This window comes from Sinohyriopsis cumingii, chromosome 2 (assembly GCF_028554795.1).
Source record: "Sinohyriopsis cumingii isolate HCF-2022 chromosome 2, ASM2855479v2, whole genome shotgun sequence".
Taxonomy (NCBI): Eukaryota; Metazoa; Mollusca; class Bivalvia; order Unionida; family Unionidae; genus Sinohyriopsis; species Sinohyriopsis cumingii.
The window spans coordinates 34170872-34186201 of NC_142962.1; the positions used below are offsets into that span (position 1 = coordinate 34170872).

Below are 15330 nucleotides of genomic sequence, written 5' to 3' on the forward strand. Positions count from 1 at the left end.
TCCTCAAAATAGATTACAAAGTAAGTTGCTCAGGAATGAATGTTGGACAGAATTGTAGACTCTCTTGATATGCTGGGGTTTAATAAAAACTAATCATTGATGGAATCTTGCTCACTCCTTGCATCAGTGATTGATTGCTTAATGGCTAAAGAAAAAAACATCAGATTTATCTGCAACTATTGACCTATGTTTCTTAAGTGTTAAAATAAAAAATGTTGTGTTTGGTGGGGTGACTTGTGTATCTGGCAAAAATTGTCAAAAATGGCTTTGCTGATGCTAATTTCATGAGCCCATGAAAAAACTGCCATCAGCAGAAAAATCTGCGCACATGGTTAACCTGTCGGGGCTTTCTACAGACCATAGTAGCAACCACCATACCTTACATGTACATGCAGACTGGTGCCTACCACTTTGCATTTAATTTGCAACAATGCCTTAATTTCTTGTCATTTTTCCATAAAAGTTACCCAGTAAAGATCCGACTTGTAAAAGAAACAAACTGTTGCAAATAGGCCATTGTTTTATGAAGTTTTTCACTAATAATTATCATCTTAATACACTGCCATAAATTTGGATCCCTGTCCATTCCACAAGCTGTCATTCAAGTTTTTTTTTAAGCCAGTTTCTTATGCACTTTTGGCATTAAGGCCATACAACTGTTTGTGTGCATTCCTGTACAACTCCCTGTTACCAAAATTAGATCAGTGTGAACCACAATTCCAGCTTTAGTAGCTTTGATAAAGTGTGTTTAGGTCACAGTTTCTCAAAAACGTTTGGGTGCAGAATCATACAACATCATATAAAGATGCCACAAATTAGGTTTAACACCCTTTAACCAAAGGTAGGTTAGTGTGACCTATATTTCAGGCTTCATTGACTTTGTGAAGTTTTTATGTTTAGGTCAGTGTCATGCACTTTTGGTTAGAGAATAATACACCATTTTGGTGAGGATTCCTTTATAGTAAAAGTCATGCTGGTTATGAATGTGCATTTACTCATGTTAAATATAAATTGTTGTTTTAAAATGTAATGCTATTTAATTTAACCAATGTCTTTTCAATCCTTGATTATTGAATACTCTGCACTTAACTGTAACAAGAAATTTTCAGACAAAAATTATCGATTACTGTGGAGTTTTACATTGGTTGCCATGTACTAAAATGGGTCAAGAAAAGAGCACATTGAATATAATTTTCACAATATAGGGTAGTACATACTTGTTTATCAACATGTGTAGCTTTCATTGTGACATCACAGTATGCAATATTCAATCTGGATTTACTGGATCACACCTTTAGGTTGATTTTGTCCAAAAATGTCAACATACTTTAACATTTATTTTGCCATATGTACTTCTCAGGACATGTAAATAATGATCGTTCAAAGGAATATGGATGTCTGAGAATCCAAATGAAGTGAATAATTGCCATTACAGGTATGTAAAATCAAATTCAAAAATGACACCTATTACTGAAAAAAATCAGTGTTGAATTCCTACATGACCTGTATGACTTTTATTATAGGTTAGTGCAACCCCCTTCCATTAAAGTTATTTTAATGTGATCTCTGGTTTACAATTGAGTTATTTTAGTTAAGATTTTCAAAAGAGGTAGAAGCAGGGAATGTGAATTCATCACTAAAACAACTAAATGTCCAAGACCAATGTTTCCTTAAAATTGCTTTTTGGAAAAGATTAGAGGATGAACTCTTTATCACCATGCCTCTATTTTGCTTAGATGATGATAGGGGTAGGGTTGTTTAGCTAAAATAAAACGAGCAGAATGCATGGAAAGGTTAGGTGAAATGCAGTTTTTTTTAGAGAATAATATGTTTGATTTCTGGCTGAGAAAATTTTGACAGATTTCAGAATTGATGATTTTGGCTCAACACAAGTGTGTACATCCCCATACTTTTTTCTTAAACAGCATTTGGAATATTGTGATATCCTCGATCTATCTGTCAATCCAACCAGCTGTCAATCCATCTGTCCATTGCAACACCTCATCAACTGTATGATCAAAATTCAATAAATTGTACTATTTTGTCCATTTGGTAACCGTTTGTGTGAAGGGTATAATCCTTGGCTCCAACTCCTGGGGTCCTTGAAAAGGCATCAAAGATAAAATGTCAGAAATATGCAGTTACAGTTAAATTTTCAAATATTTTCCAACCAAACTTAATATACGCAGTCACAGGAGGCAGATGAATCATATGTGAGTAATTACAATATGACCCATGGGTCGCTGTCTGTGGTGGTTTTGAATATTAGGATATGGTTGGGTCTTGTAACATCCAGTAATTTGTTATACTTGTGTACATAATCACTAGAAGGTTTATTGTGTAGACATTGGGGGTGCTGTCTTAAAGTTCAAGGTCTCTGTGCAATATATTTCAACTTTCACTGTACTTTCCCTTCCACTGTATAACATTAAGGTTTTTGAAATTAAGAGATTAAAGTTAGTATACTTGTACATAATCACTAGAAGGTTTATTGTATACACATTAGGGTGTGCTATCTTAACGTTCAAGGTCACTGTTCAGTATTTTGCATCTTCTACTATACTTTCCCTTCTACTCTGTAACATTAAGGCCATTTGAGATTAAGAGATGAAAGTTGGTATACTTTTACATATCACTAGAAGATATGTTGCATACCATAAATCTCTAAGGTCAAGGTCATAACTCAGTATTCTACATTTGAACACACTTTCCTTTATGCTTTCTAGCTTTAAAGCCATTTGAGCTTAAAGGATGAAATGTGGTATACTTTTTCATCTGTGCTTAATGGTGTCATTTATGACATGGGGGTGAGGTGTCTTCAAGGTCAAGGTCACATGTATTTTCAAGTTTCAAACTTTAATTAATACTCAATAACTTTAAAGCCTGTTGAAATTAAGGGATGGAACTAGATATACATGCATATCATCATCAGATTGTGTTTTACATACCATATTTGGGGTTCTTTCTTCAAGAACAAGGTTGCAGCCCAGTATTTTATGTTTTCACAACACTTTATTTCCATGCTATATTTTTGAGCTGTTTGGGATTAATGATGGAACTTGGTATACATACATCTTATTATTAGCATTTGTGTTATGCATGACAATGGGGCTTTTGTCATCCAGGTCAATATCATGTGTTATATGTTAAATTTTTCTATCACACTTTCTTTTCCACTCAATAGTTTTAGAATCTTTTAGAGGGAGGGATGAAAATTAGTATAATTATATATCACCAATAAAAGTTGTGTTGCATTGCCACAATGGGGGTCCAATCTTGTAAGGTCAGTGTCACTGGTCAATAGTTTTGGCTTGTGTCACATCAGTCCTTCTGCTTTCTAACTTAGCAGCTGTTTAAAATAAAATGGACAAAGCTTGATATACTCAGATATTGTAATTAGAAGATGTTTCACTGCGTGTTTGAGGTTTTATCCTTAAGGTCAAGGTAACAGTTCAAGATGTTACAGTTTCTTTTGTGTTTGTTTTATATCCTGAACGCCATGCAAGGTACTGGGATGAACCATGGTATGATTATGCTTCTAAGTTTGATGAGATCTTATGTATCAGTCAAGGTTTTATCTCCAAGGTCAAATAACTGATCATTTTTTTTACCTCTTTTCTGCACTCTTTATTGTTCTTTGAGATAAGGCAATTTTTTTAAAGGTTTGCCCTGTTCATTTACAGCCCTGTCTGAAAAGACATTGTCAGATTTCATGATTGTTAACTTTTATGACCTCACCATTTTATGCAGTGGACAAAAATTCACAGAATTTGTTTGTATACCCAATTTGCAGGAAATACTTGAGGTTAAAGCTTGCATTTAAGGTTTTCTACATGTAGACACCAGGTTAAATATTGTGTTTAATATTCTGTTTATTTAATATGTTCTTATTTACCAAAGTTTGCTTAGTGTTTCACTATTTATGGAAAGATATTTTTTACATTTATGGTTGTGTTTAAGGTTTTGTTTTTGCTTCTAAGCAAGAACTATGCATTTGAATTTCACTTGTTTGTGTTAAATAGAACGTGCTTAACCTATTTTTATACTTTTTACCCCGTTTTACTAATTTTGTTCTGATTTGTTAATGATGGGTAAAAATTGAAGTTTACATTTATCATCTGTTTACAGCAGATTCAAGTTTGTATTGAAGGATTTGGTCAAATACATCTGCAGAAACTACATTTCAGTTTCACTCCTATGTATTATCAGCATTATTCAGCCTCTTTCACTTCTTTTAAATTCAGTTTTGACTTATTTTTATAACAATTTGTAATGAGAAGCATGAGATTGATGTCAGGCCAAAATTTAGAAATACTCTTTCTTTTTACCTTAGAGTAAATTATTTTATTATTGCTTTCAGTGGACACAAAACAATTTGTCCATAATAAATGTGAAAAGAGTTAACTTCATTTGCATACCCGTCTGTCACTCCTTGTATAGGTTTGCAATACTTTTTAAGGCACGCTTACTGTTATAGTCTTGAAATTTAGCATGCAGATCAAACCTGGAGAGAATTAAACTGTCATACATAAGTAGGTTACCATGAAATACTTTTCACACTTTATTGACTTATTTTGCTTTGGGCATATGTTCAGTGTGGCATACAACTTTGTACATTGATGTTTTTGTATGGATTCATTATATTGATTAAAAGATCATCATATCAGAAATAGGTCACTGTGACCTACATTTCATGCTTTTACTTTGATTAAGCTATGCTTTTACATCAGTTTTTCAAGCAGTCTTATGGTAGTGCTTTGTACTCAGGTGCTGATTCTTAGTGGGTCATTGTGACCTTTATTGCATGCTTCACCCACTTTTCTTAGACATCATTGTTTGTGATCAGTATGTTGTTGACTCTACAGGTAAGTATTTGTCGGTTTATTGACCATGGTGAGTAGTTACATAAGTCCCTGTTTAAAGTGTGTTTTGTTCATATCTCTGCATTCAGTAGCTATTTCTTACATTAGCTGAAATTATGATGAAAAATGAGTGGTTGATACTGTTCCAGTAAGTAAGCTGTGCTTGCTGTCATAGCAGTTTTATGGTACTTTTTATGAAAAAGTTATTCACTAATTTTCTTTCAAGCAGTTATTTCCTTAGGAATTAAAACAATTAGGGTTTCATCCAATGTTACAGGTTGACATTGGTGTACTGGCAAGACATGCTGTCTTCTGACATCTTGTTAATTCACTTGGCCATAAGACCAAGATAGCCCGTTATAGCTCTGAGTATGGCATGCATGCTGTGTTCATTCATCAGCTCTTGTCCATCAGTAACAGCTTTTCTCAGCTTCTCAAAATCCACTGGACCAACTTGAGGTAAATTGGACAGCATTTTGGCATAAAGGCTTTCAAGTTCCTGCAAGTGATCTCAGTTCACCATCTTTTATGGCTCTGTTATTAAAAAAATGTTTAGAAATTTCAAACAAGTTCTTCTCAATGGCCATAGAACAGAAAAATGTTCAAAAATGTTACAAAAGTATTATGGCATGAATGTATATATATTTTGTACAAATTATTCAGACCCGTCATCAAATACGACTACAGTTTAAAATAAACAACAAAAAACTACATCAGACTTAGCAAAATCACCTAACAGAATTTAAACCAAATTTAACTGAAATCATCCTGACATAAAGACTTTTCATTTTTATAACATAATCACTGATCAGAATTTAACCAAGTTTAACTGAAATCATCCTGACATAAAGACATTTCAGTTTTATAACAAAATCACTGATCAGAATTTAAACCAAATTTAACTGAAATCATCCTGACATAAAGGCGTTTCAGTTTTATAACATAATCACTGATCAGAATTTAACCAAGTTTAACTGAAATCATTCTGACATAAAGACATTTCAGTTTTATAACATAATCACTGATCAGAATTTAAACCAAATTTAACTGAAATCATCCTGACATAAAAGCATTTCAGTTTTATAACATAATCACTGATCAGAATTTAACGAAGTTTAACTGAAATCATCCTGACATAAAGGCGTTTCAGTTTTATAACATAATCACTGATCAGAATTTAACCAAGTTTAACTGAAATCATTCTGACATAAAGACATTTCAGTTTTATAACATAATCACTGATCAGAATTTAAACCAAGCTTAACTGAAATCATCCTGACATAAAGGCATTTCAGTTTTATAACATAATCACTGATCAGAATTTAACCAAGTTTAACTGAAATCATTCTGACATAAAGACATTTCAGTTTTATAACATAATCACTGATCAGAATTTAAACCAAATTTAACTGAAATCATCCTGACATAAAGGCATTTCAGTTTTATAACATAATCACTGATCAGAATTTAACCAAGTTTAAGTGAAATCATTCTGACATAAAGACATTTCAGTTTTATAACATAATCACTGATCAGAATTTAAACCAAATTTAACTGAAATCATCCTGACATAAAGGTGTTTCAGTTTTATAACATAATCACTGATCAGAATTTAACCAAGTTTAACTGAAATCATTCTGACATAAAGACATTTCAGTTTTATAACATAATCACTGATCAGAATTTAAACCAAATTTAACTGAAATCATCCTGACATAAAGGCGTTTCAGTTTTATAACATAATCACTGATCAGAATTTAACCAAGTTTAACTGAAATCATCCTAACCTAAAGATGTTTCAGTTTTATAACATAATCACTGATCAGAATTTAACCAAATTTAACTGAAATCATCCTGACATAAAGACATTTCAGTTTTATAACATAATCACTGATCAAAATTTAACCAAATTTAACTGAAATCATTCTGACATAAAGGCATTTCAGTTTTATAACATAATCACTGATCAGAATTTAACCAAGTTTAACTGAAATCATCCTAACCTAAAGATGTTTCAGTTTTATAACATAATCACTGATCAGAATTTAACCAAATTTAACTGAAATCATCCTGACATAAAGACATTTCAGTTTTATAACATAATCACTGATCAAAATTTAACCAAATTTAACTGAAATCATTCTGACATAAAGGCATTTCAGTTTTATAACATAATCACTGATCAGAATTTAAACCAAATTTAACTGAAATCATCCTGACATAAAGGCGTTTCAGTTTTATAACATAATCACTGATCAGAATTTAACCAAATTCAACTGTAATCAACTTGACATAAAGGTGTTTCACTTTTATAACAACATCACTGAACAGAATTTAACCAAGTTCAACTGAAATCATCCTGACATAAAGGCGTTTCAGTTTTATAACAGAATCATTGAATAGAATTTAACCAAATTTAAATGTACTCATCTTGACATAGAGGTGTTTCACTTTTATAACAAAATCACTGAACAGAATTTAACCAAAATTGACTGTAAGCATCCTGACATAGAGGTGTTTCACTTTTATAACAAAATCTCTGAACAGAATTTAACCAAATTCATCTGAAATCATCCTGACATAAAGGCGTTTCAGTTCTATAATAGAATCATAAAGGCGTTTAAGTTGTTTAACAGAATTACTGAACACCATTTAACCAAATTTAACTGTAGACATCCTGACATAAAGGTGTTTCAGTTTTATAACAAAATCACTGAACAGAATTTAACTGAATTCAACTGAAATCCTCCTGACATAAAGGCATTTCAGTTTTTTACAAATGATGCTGATCCATCTTCAAATGTGATGACTGCCAGTACTAAAAATAGAAAACCTTTGAAAGGCTTCTTCTCAAAACTAGTAAAGTGAATTTGGCCAAATTTGACAGAAAGCATACTGACATAAAGACATTTCAGTTTTATAGTAAAGTGAATTTGGCCAAATTTGACATAAAGCATACTGACATAAAGACATTTCAGTTTTATAGTAAAGTGAATTTGGCCAAATTTGACAGAAAGCATACTAACATAAAGACATTTCAGTTTTATAGTAAAGTGAATTTGGCCAAATTTGACAGAAAGCATACTGACATAAAGACATTTCAGTTTTATAGTAAAGTGAATTTGGCCAAATTTGACAGAAAACATACTGACATAAAGACATTTCAGTTTTATAGTAAAGTGAATTTGGCCAAATTTGACAGAAAGCACACTGACATAAAGACATTTCAGTTTTATAGTAAAGTGAATTTGGCCAAATTTGACAAAAAGCACACTGACATAAAGACATTTCAGTTTTATAGTAAAGTGAATTTGGCCAAATTTGACAAAAAGCACACTGACATAAAGACATTTCAGTTTTATAGTAAAGTGAATTTGGCCAAATTTGACAAAAAGCATACTGACATAAAGACATTTCAGTTTTATAGTAAAGTGAATTTGGCCAAATTTGACAAAAAGAATACTGACATAAAGACATTTCAGTTTTATAGTAAAGTGAATTTGGCCAAATTTGACAAAAAGCATACTGACATAAAGACATTTCAGTTTTATAGTAAAGTGAACTGGGCCAAATTTGACAAAAAGCATACTGACATAAAGACATTTCAGTTTTATAGTAAAGTGAATTTGGCCAAATTTGACAAAAAGCATACTGACATAAAGACATTTCAGTTTTATAGTAAAGTGAATTTGGCCAAATTTGACAAAAAGCATACTGACATAAAGACATTTCAGTTTTATAGTAAAGTGAATTTGGCCAAATTTGACAAAAAGCATACTGACATAAAGACATTTCAGTTTTATAGTAAAGTGAATTGGGCCAAATTTGACAAAAAGCATACTGACATAAAGACATTTCAGTTTTATAGTAAAGTGAATTTGGCCAAATTTGACAAAAAGCATACTGACATAAAGACATTTCAGTTTTATAGTAAAGTGAATTTGGCCAAATTTGACAAAAAGCATATTGACATAAAGATTTCAGTTTTATAGTAAAGTGAATTGGGCTAAATTTGACAGAAAGCATACTAACATAAAGACATTTCAGTTTTATAGTAAAGTGAATTTGGCCAAATTTGACAAAAAGCATACTGGCATAAAGACATTTCAGTTTTATAGTAAAGTGAATTTGGCCAAATTTGACAGAAAGCATACTAACATAAAGACATTTCAGTTTTATAGTAAAGTGAATTTGGCCAAATTTGACAAAAAGCATACTGACATAAAGACATTTCAGTTTTATAGTAAAGTGAATTTGGCCAAATTCGACAAAAAGCATACTGACATAAAGACATTTCAGTTTTATAGTAAAGTGAATTTGGCCAAATTTGACAAAAAGCATACTGACATAAAGACATTTCAGTTTTATAGTAAAGTGAATTTGGCCAAATTTGACAAAAAGCATACTGGCATAAAGACATTTCAGTTTTATAGTAAAGTGAATTTGGCCAAATTTGACAGCATACTAACATAAAGACATTTAAGTTTTATAGTAAAGTGAATTTGGCCAAATTTGACAAAAAGCATATTGACATAAATATTTCAGTTTTATAGTAAAGTGAATTTGGCCAAATTTGACAGAAAGCATACTAACATAAAGACATTTCAGTTTTATAGTAAAGTGAATTTGGCCAAATTTGACAAAAAGCATACTGACATAAAGACATTTCAGTTTTATAGTAAAGTGAATTTGGCAAATTTGACAGAAAGCATACTAACATAAAGACATTTCAGTTTTATAGTAAAGTGAATTTGGCCAAATTTGACAAAAGGCATACTGACATAAAGACATTTCAGTTTCATTTTGAAGTGAATTTGGCCAAATTTGACAAAAAGCCTATTGACATAAAGATTTCAGTTTTATAGTAAAGTGAACTGGGCCAAATTTGACAAAAAGCATACTGACATAAAGACATTTCAGTTTTATAGTAAAGTGAATTTGGCCAAATTTGACATAAAGCATACTGAGATAAAGACTTTTTAGTTTTATAGTAAAGTGAATCTGGCCAAATTTGACACAAAGCATACTGACATAAAGACATTTCAGTTTTATTGTAAAGTGAATTGGGCCAAATTGGACAAAAAGCATACTGACATAAAGACATTTCAGTTTTATAGTAAAGTGAATTGGGCCAAATTTGACAAAAAGCATACTGACATAAAGGCCTTTAAAACATTTGTACAAATTGTACAAAACAATGCCATTCCTACATCAATATATATGGTTACTAAAAACAGGAAAAACCATTTAAAAGGTGATTAGGCATGGGTGAGTAACCCAGATGTTTTGGAAAACTGCCTGTATACATGGCTCTTTTGTAGACATCATGCCAAGTGAGCATTCTCAGACCCATTTGATGCTCTTATAATTAAATATAGAAGTATTTGAAATAAAGTAATTCTTTTAATATTGTAAAGGATCTCTGGAATATGGTGCATGATATGTGAAGCAAAAGTAAAGAATTTAGTGACATTGCAGTGCATTATTAAACAATTTTGGTAACTGTTTCCTTCTCTGCTGACAGTTTTGTCTTTCTTTTGACTAGCTTCTTTACACATGATAAATAAAGTAAAACCAGCAAGCAAAACTTTGTTTACAATACCAGTCTTTGTTTCTTTCAGTTGCATCCAGATATGAATAAATCAGATCCTAAATTCCATGAAAAATTTGTACGAGTTAATGAGGCTTACAATGTTTTAGGTAAGCCTTCATTAAGAAGAGATTATGACATGACATTTGGCCCACAGAGTTCAAGGAATCCATACAGTACAGCAGAAGAGAGAATTTTTGAACAGCAGTTTGGTTATAAACCTCCAAGACAATCACAAGAGACAGCTTCAGGACCCAGTCAGTATGGCTATGACAGGTAAATAATGTAGGGTTGTTGTTGTTGTTGTGGTGTTTAACGCCATTTTTCAGCAGTGATAGGCTATACATGGCAGCCAGTATTAATGGTGGAGGAAGAACCCAGGAAAACCCAGGAAAGAACCACCGACCCACGAGAAGCTACTGGCAAGTGTTCTCACATACCCACATTGGCTGAATCTGAGACTCGAACTGGCGCAGACAGAGGTGAGATGGCAGTGATCTGTAATGGAAAGTGCTTTAGACCACTTGGCCACTTGGGGCCCCAGTATTATAGAGTGAAACAATCCCTCTGACCATCTGAAAATAAGGTAACACTTTAGATTTTAACCTTAAAATTTATTGGCAGATGAGCACTTTAGGTTTGTGCATGTGTAGATAGGTAAATTAGTCATATTAGTTTAACTGGATAATATATTTAGTGCTTGTGATGTCATACATGTTATGGTTCCATCTACATTTTTTGTGAAAAGTTATGTGTATGGTATCTTAGAAAATTAAAATATAACCTTTATCTGAACTCCTCAGGGGACATAAACAACCATTAGATAAATGAAAAGTTTTGAATGAACAAGTTTCAGTTCCTACTGTCTGTACTTGCTTATAAGTCGAGACAAACTGGATACAACAAAGATCCTCTCTGCCATAGCATTTTATGCCTGCAGATTAGGGTCTGTATTGTTTGTTCTACTGATTACTGCTCACAAACTTCACAGACCCAGATTTGCTGGTACATTATGTAACAGCAGATCTGGGTCTGTGCAGTTTGCAGTTGGTGAGCATATATGGTATATTTCTCAAATGGTAAACCAGTATTTGATGATGAGCCATTCTCTGAATTTCGCCAGATTTAGCAAATTTTGTTTAACAAATAAATTAGTCTGTGATAATTCACCCCACACACACACACTTTCATAGCATTTTCTTGGGATTATCCAAAGAACTATAGTACAAATATGCATTTTAGGGGATCATTATGTGGTTTTGATGAACAGAGTTTCAATATAAACATGAGTCTGTTGTAGATGTACTTATACAGTTGTCCTCTACTATCATAAAATTTGTTTTCATTATAAATTGTATTTATTATAACTATACAACCATCTTCATTATATCCAAATAGTCATAATGATGAAGTTTGTATAGCATAGGACTCCAGTATAAACACTGTGTATATAGCATAGGATTCCAGTATAAACAGTATGTATGTAGCGTAGGATCCCAGTATAAATAGTATGTATATAGCACAGGATTCCAGTATAAACAGTATGTATGTAGCATAGGATCCCAGTATATATATATATATATATATATATATATATATATATATATATATATATATATATATATATATAGAGCATAGGATTCCAGTATATTTCACTATATTTTAAAATCACTATTATCTTTTCTAACACTGAAATGTATGTATATATAAAACTGAAGTAAATTTGTTTATTTTGTTTGCTTTACAATATTTGTGATTTTTCTATAAATTAAAATTCATCATTTCTTGAATTTCTGGATAGGGCAGGGGGTTATGTTGTATTTTAATTGGATCTTTAAGGATGACTACATTTGAAATATTGGAGTATTTAACTGTTTCATAAATAGATACTTTTACATAACTAAGGGTCTAAGCAATCCAGAATCACTTACAAATTTTATAGGTTTGTATGTGGGTTTTTTGCAATAGTTTAAGTTAAAAAATTTCACAAGTAAGGGGCAATAACTAAATGAGGTTTTTAACACTCGACAAATTTGCACAGGTTGAAGATAAAATCCTCTCATCAAATTTACAAAGAAAAGGGTGTGTTATGATTTCCAGAGGTCTTGTATAATTTTTGTCTTTATTATTTTCTTTCACAGGACAGTTATTGTGATTAATAAAATTTTATTAGAATTTGTATTATTTATATTTTAATAAGATACAGAAGTCTTAGCATTTAAATTTTCTCCTAGAGTTCATAGCATTTCAGTACCCAAGTGACATATCGATGATATTATAATCCACTGATGATAACATCGGTGTCAACACATCTGTCATCAGAAAAGTGATAGCTATGTCCTGTTATTCCAGTTTGCACAAAATTATTTAGAAATCCTGTTACAGTAGTATATTATGTTTTTAGTATGTTATGTTTTACAGCGAGACTGGAAAGCGGGCATTTTATGATGAGACCATTCTGCCACAAAGACCATATCAGATTAATAGGAAAGGGTTGATGAAGATGGTCCTGCAGATTGTATGTTTTGCTGTCATCGTTAACTTCACCCTCTTGCAATTTTACTTGTAAGTATCTTTATAAACTACTGTCATTTTTAATGTAGACAAAGATTTCATCCCATCGTTGTGATGGTCTCTGTCTGCCAATCCATCCATCTATTACTACATGTCCTCCTAAGCCCCAGGGTGACAGTTGATTAAACATTGGTAGTTATCTTGTCAATATGGTAACCATGTGCAAGGACAGGATTATGTTTGGTTCCCTCCACTTGAATAGCTTTTAGTGGGTCAAAAGTCAAATGTCCAAAATATGCAATGACAGTGACAGTTTCTATTTGCTGGTCAAATATTATTTAGGTAGAGATTTGAGGAAATCACAAAGTACATTGATCAGCCTCTTATAAGGTTACCTGCACTTCTGCAGCAGGAAAGTGGCTTTATAAAAAGGGATCACCTTTCTAAATGAGGTATTATAGATGTAAGTAATAATTGTATAAGTTATGAAGTATGATAGATGGGAACTAAAATTAAAATATTTAATATTTTCATTTGAAAATCACATGCATGTCATCTATATGATAAAAAATTTATTAATGTCATATCAAATTATTATGGATAATCATCAATAACAGTGAAAACCATTCAGAAACCTTCTCATTAAAGTCTAGATTAAAAAATCATGCTGTAACTATCTTTCTCATCTGTTCCATTTCCCCACTGGTGAAGATTGTTCTTTTTTATATTTGATGATCTTGTTCATTTGAGTCTTTCCAACATCAAATATCTTAACAGTGATTGTAGAATTCTTCCCATTTATGTTCAGTTGAATTGTGTATATTTAGGACTGAAGCACCTTAGATTTTTATTAATTGCTCTCTTATTATGTATTAACACAGATACCATGATCCACTCAAAGGTATACAGTCAAGTGTGGTTTTATCCAGTGTCAAAATCTCACTTCATCAGTGTATGACATTGTTTCACAGTTTCAAGTTATTCATGGACTTGCCTTCAGTGTGGTATGCCATACTATACTACTGCTTAATACTCCATTATCCTTTTTGTCCTCACCCAGCAGGTAAAGCTTCACCAAAGACATCAACCCTTGTTAGAACCAGTTTATTTGCAACATTCAGCTTGAAAAATAGAAAATAATAACTTTAAGTGTTACATATAACTTTTCACTTAGCAGAATTCCTTGCATTACTAGATACGTAAAAACTCGATATTTTGATTTGCATAGAATCTTAACTTTCACAAGATATTACAGATAATGAGAGCTTTCCACCAGGGCATTCTCCTTAATGACAGTAAGTGGTCTAAAGCTCTTGCCTTTACTGATGATGGCCATCCTACCTCTGTGTGTGCGTTTGAGTCTTAAGGATCATCCAATGTGGGTGTGTGAGAAAGCTTGCCAGTAGTTTCCTGTGGGTCAGTGGTTCTTCTTGGTGTTTTCTGGGGTTCTTCCTCCACCAAAAATACTGGCCACCATTTAAAGCCCTTCTTGTGCAACAGCTTAAGATCTTTCACTTTAATGACCTACAAGGGGAAATCATGTATTATCAATGAGTAGTATCATATCAGTGACACATACTTGCCAACCATTATGATTTTGGGCTAATCATTACCCTTTTTTTAAACCAAATTACACATTATGCTAGACTATATATGAATTGCACCTTTAAGGTACATTAAAAATAAAATAGATATTAAGCAATAAAAAGTTGATATAAATTTGAGAATATTCTTAAAAAGTTGACTTCTGCTTGAGAATAACGTAAAAGTACTTTCTTTTTTTACTATGTATAGCAACTGTATCTGACCCATTTCCAAGAAAAGAGATGGGTTTCTTCAAATGTGAACTTTGCCTCACAGATTTAATTTACTGATAAGCTAGGTAGTTTAGAACCACTCTGTATTTTTAAAGAAAATAGCGCCAGATGTTAACACATTGACCCCTGGTGATGAGTTTACGTGGCAGGAGGTAGTAGCCTACTGCTGAGCTCTGTAGCATCAAGGTCATGTATTATACACTGAAGTGGGTGGTATTATAGACAGGTAGACAGATGTAGCTCTACAAATGGTACCAGATAATCTAGAAGTTCTAGTTGCACTACAAAATACAGAGGGATAAACCTCATTTTGTGGACCTGATTTTGTTCCACCCAAAATTTGCCTGTGGTCGGAATCCAATTTTGTTTCAATAACACAACCTGGCTTCTTAAAAAAAGGTTGCCATCACTAGTCAACCAACAATAACAATTCCTTGATTGATCAATCAGGAGAAACAACGCTGCAGGACACCGTGTACCCTCAGATGTAATCAGGTATGCATGGACAATATCCGCATCAACGGTGAATGACTATTTTCACTGCTGA

At 32.3% G+C, this 15330-nt stretch overlaps 1 protein-coding gene across 9 annotated transcripts in view; it reads left to right on the forward strand.

Annotated features, from left to right (window-relative positions):
- Positions 1-15330, forward strand: part of LOC149804602 (uncharacterized) — a 60801-nt gene that overhangs the window by 14622 nt on the left and 30849 nt on the right. For all 9 annotated transcript variants that reach the window (XR_016416192.1, XM_089942230.1, XM_089942186.1 and 6 more), the window contains 2 exons: positions 10484-10728; positions 12874-13017. Coding sequence is in view for 8 of the 9 variants with exons in the window: in XM_089942230.1 (XP_089798356.1) it covers positions 10484-10728; positions 12874-13017 (389 nt within the window). In the remaining variant the exon portion in view is untranslated. The remainder of the gene's footprint in view (positions 1-10483; positions 10729-12873; positions 13018-15330) is intronic.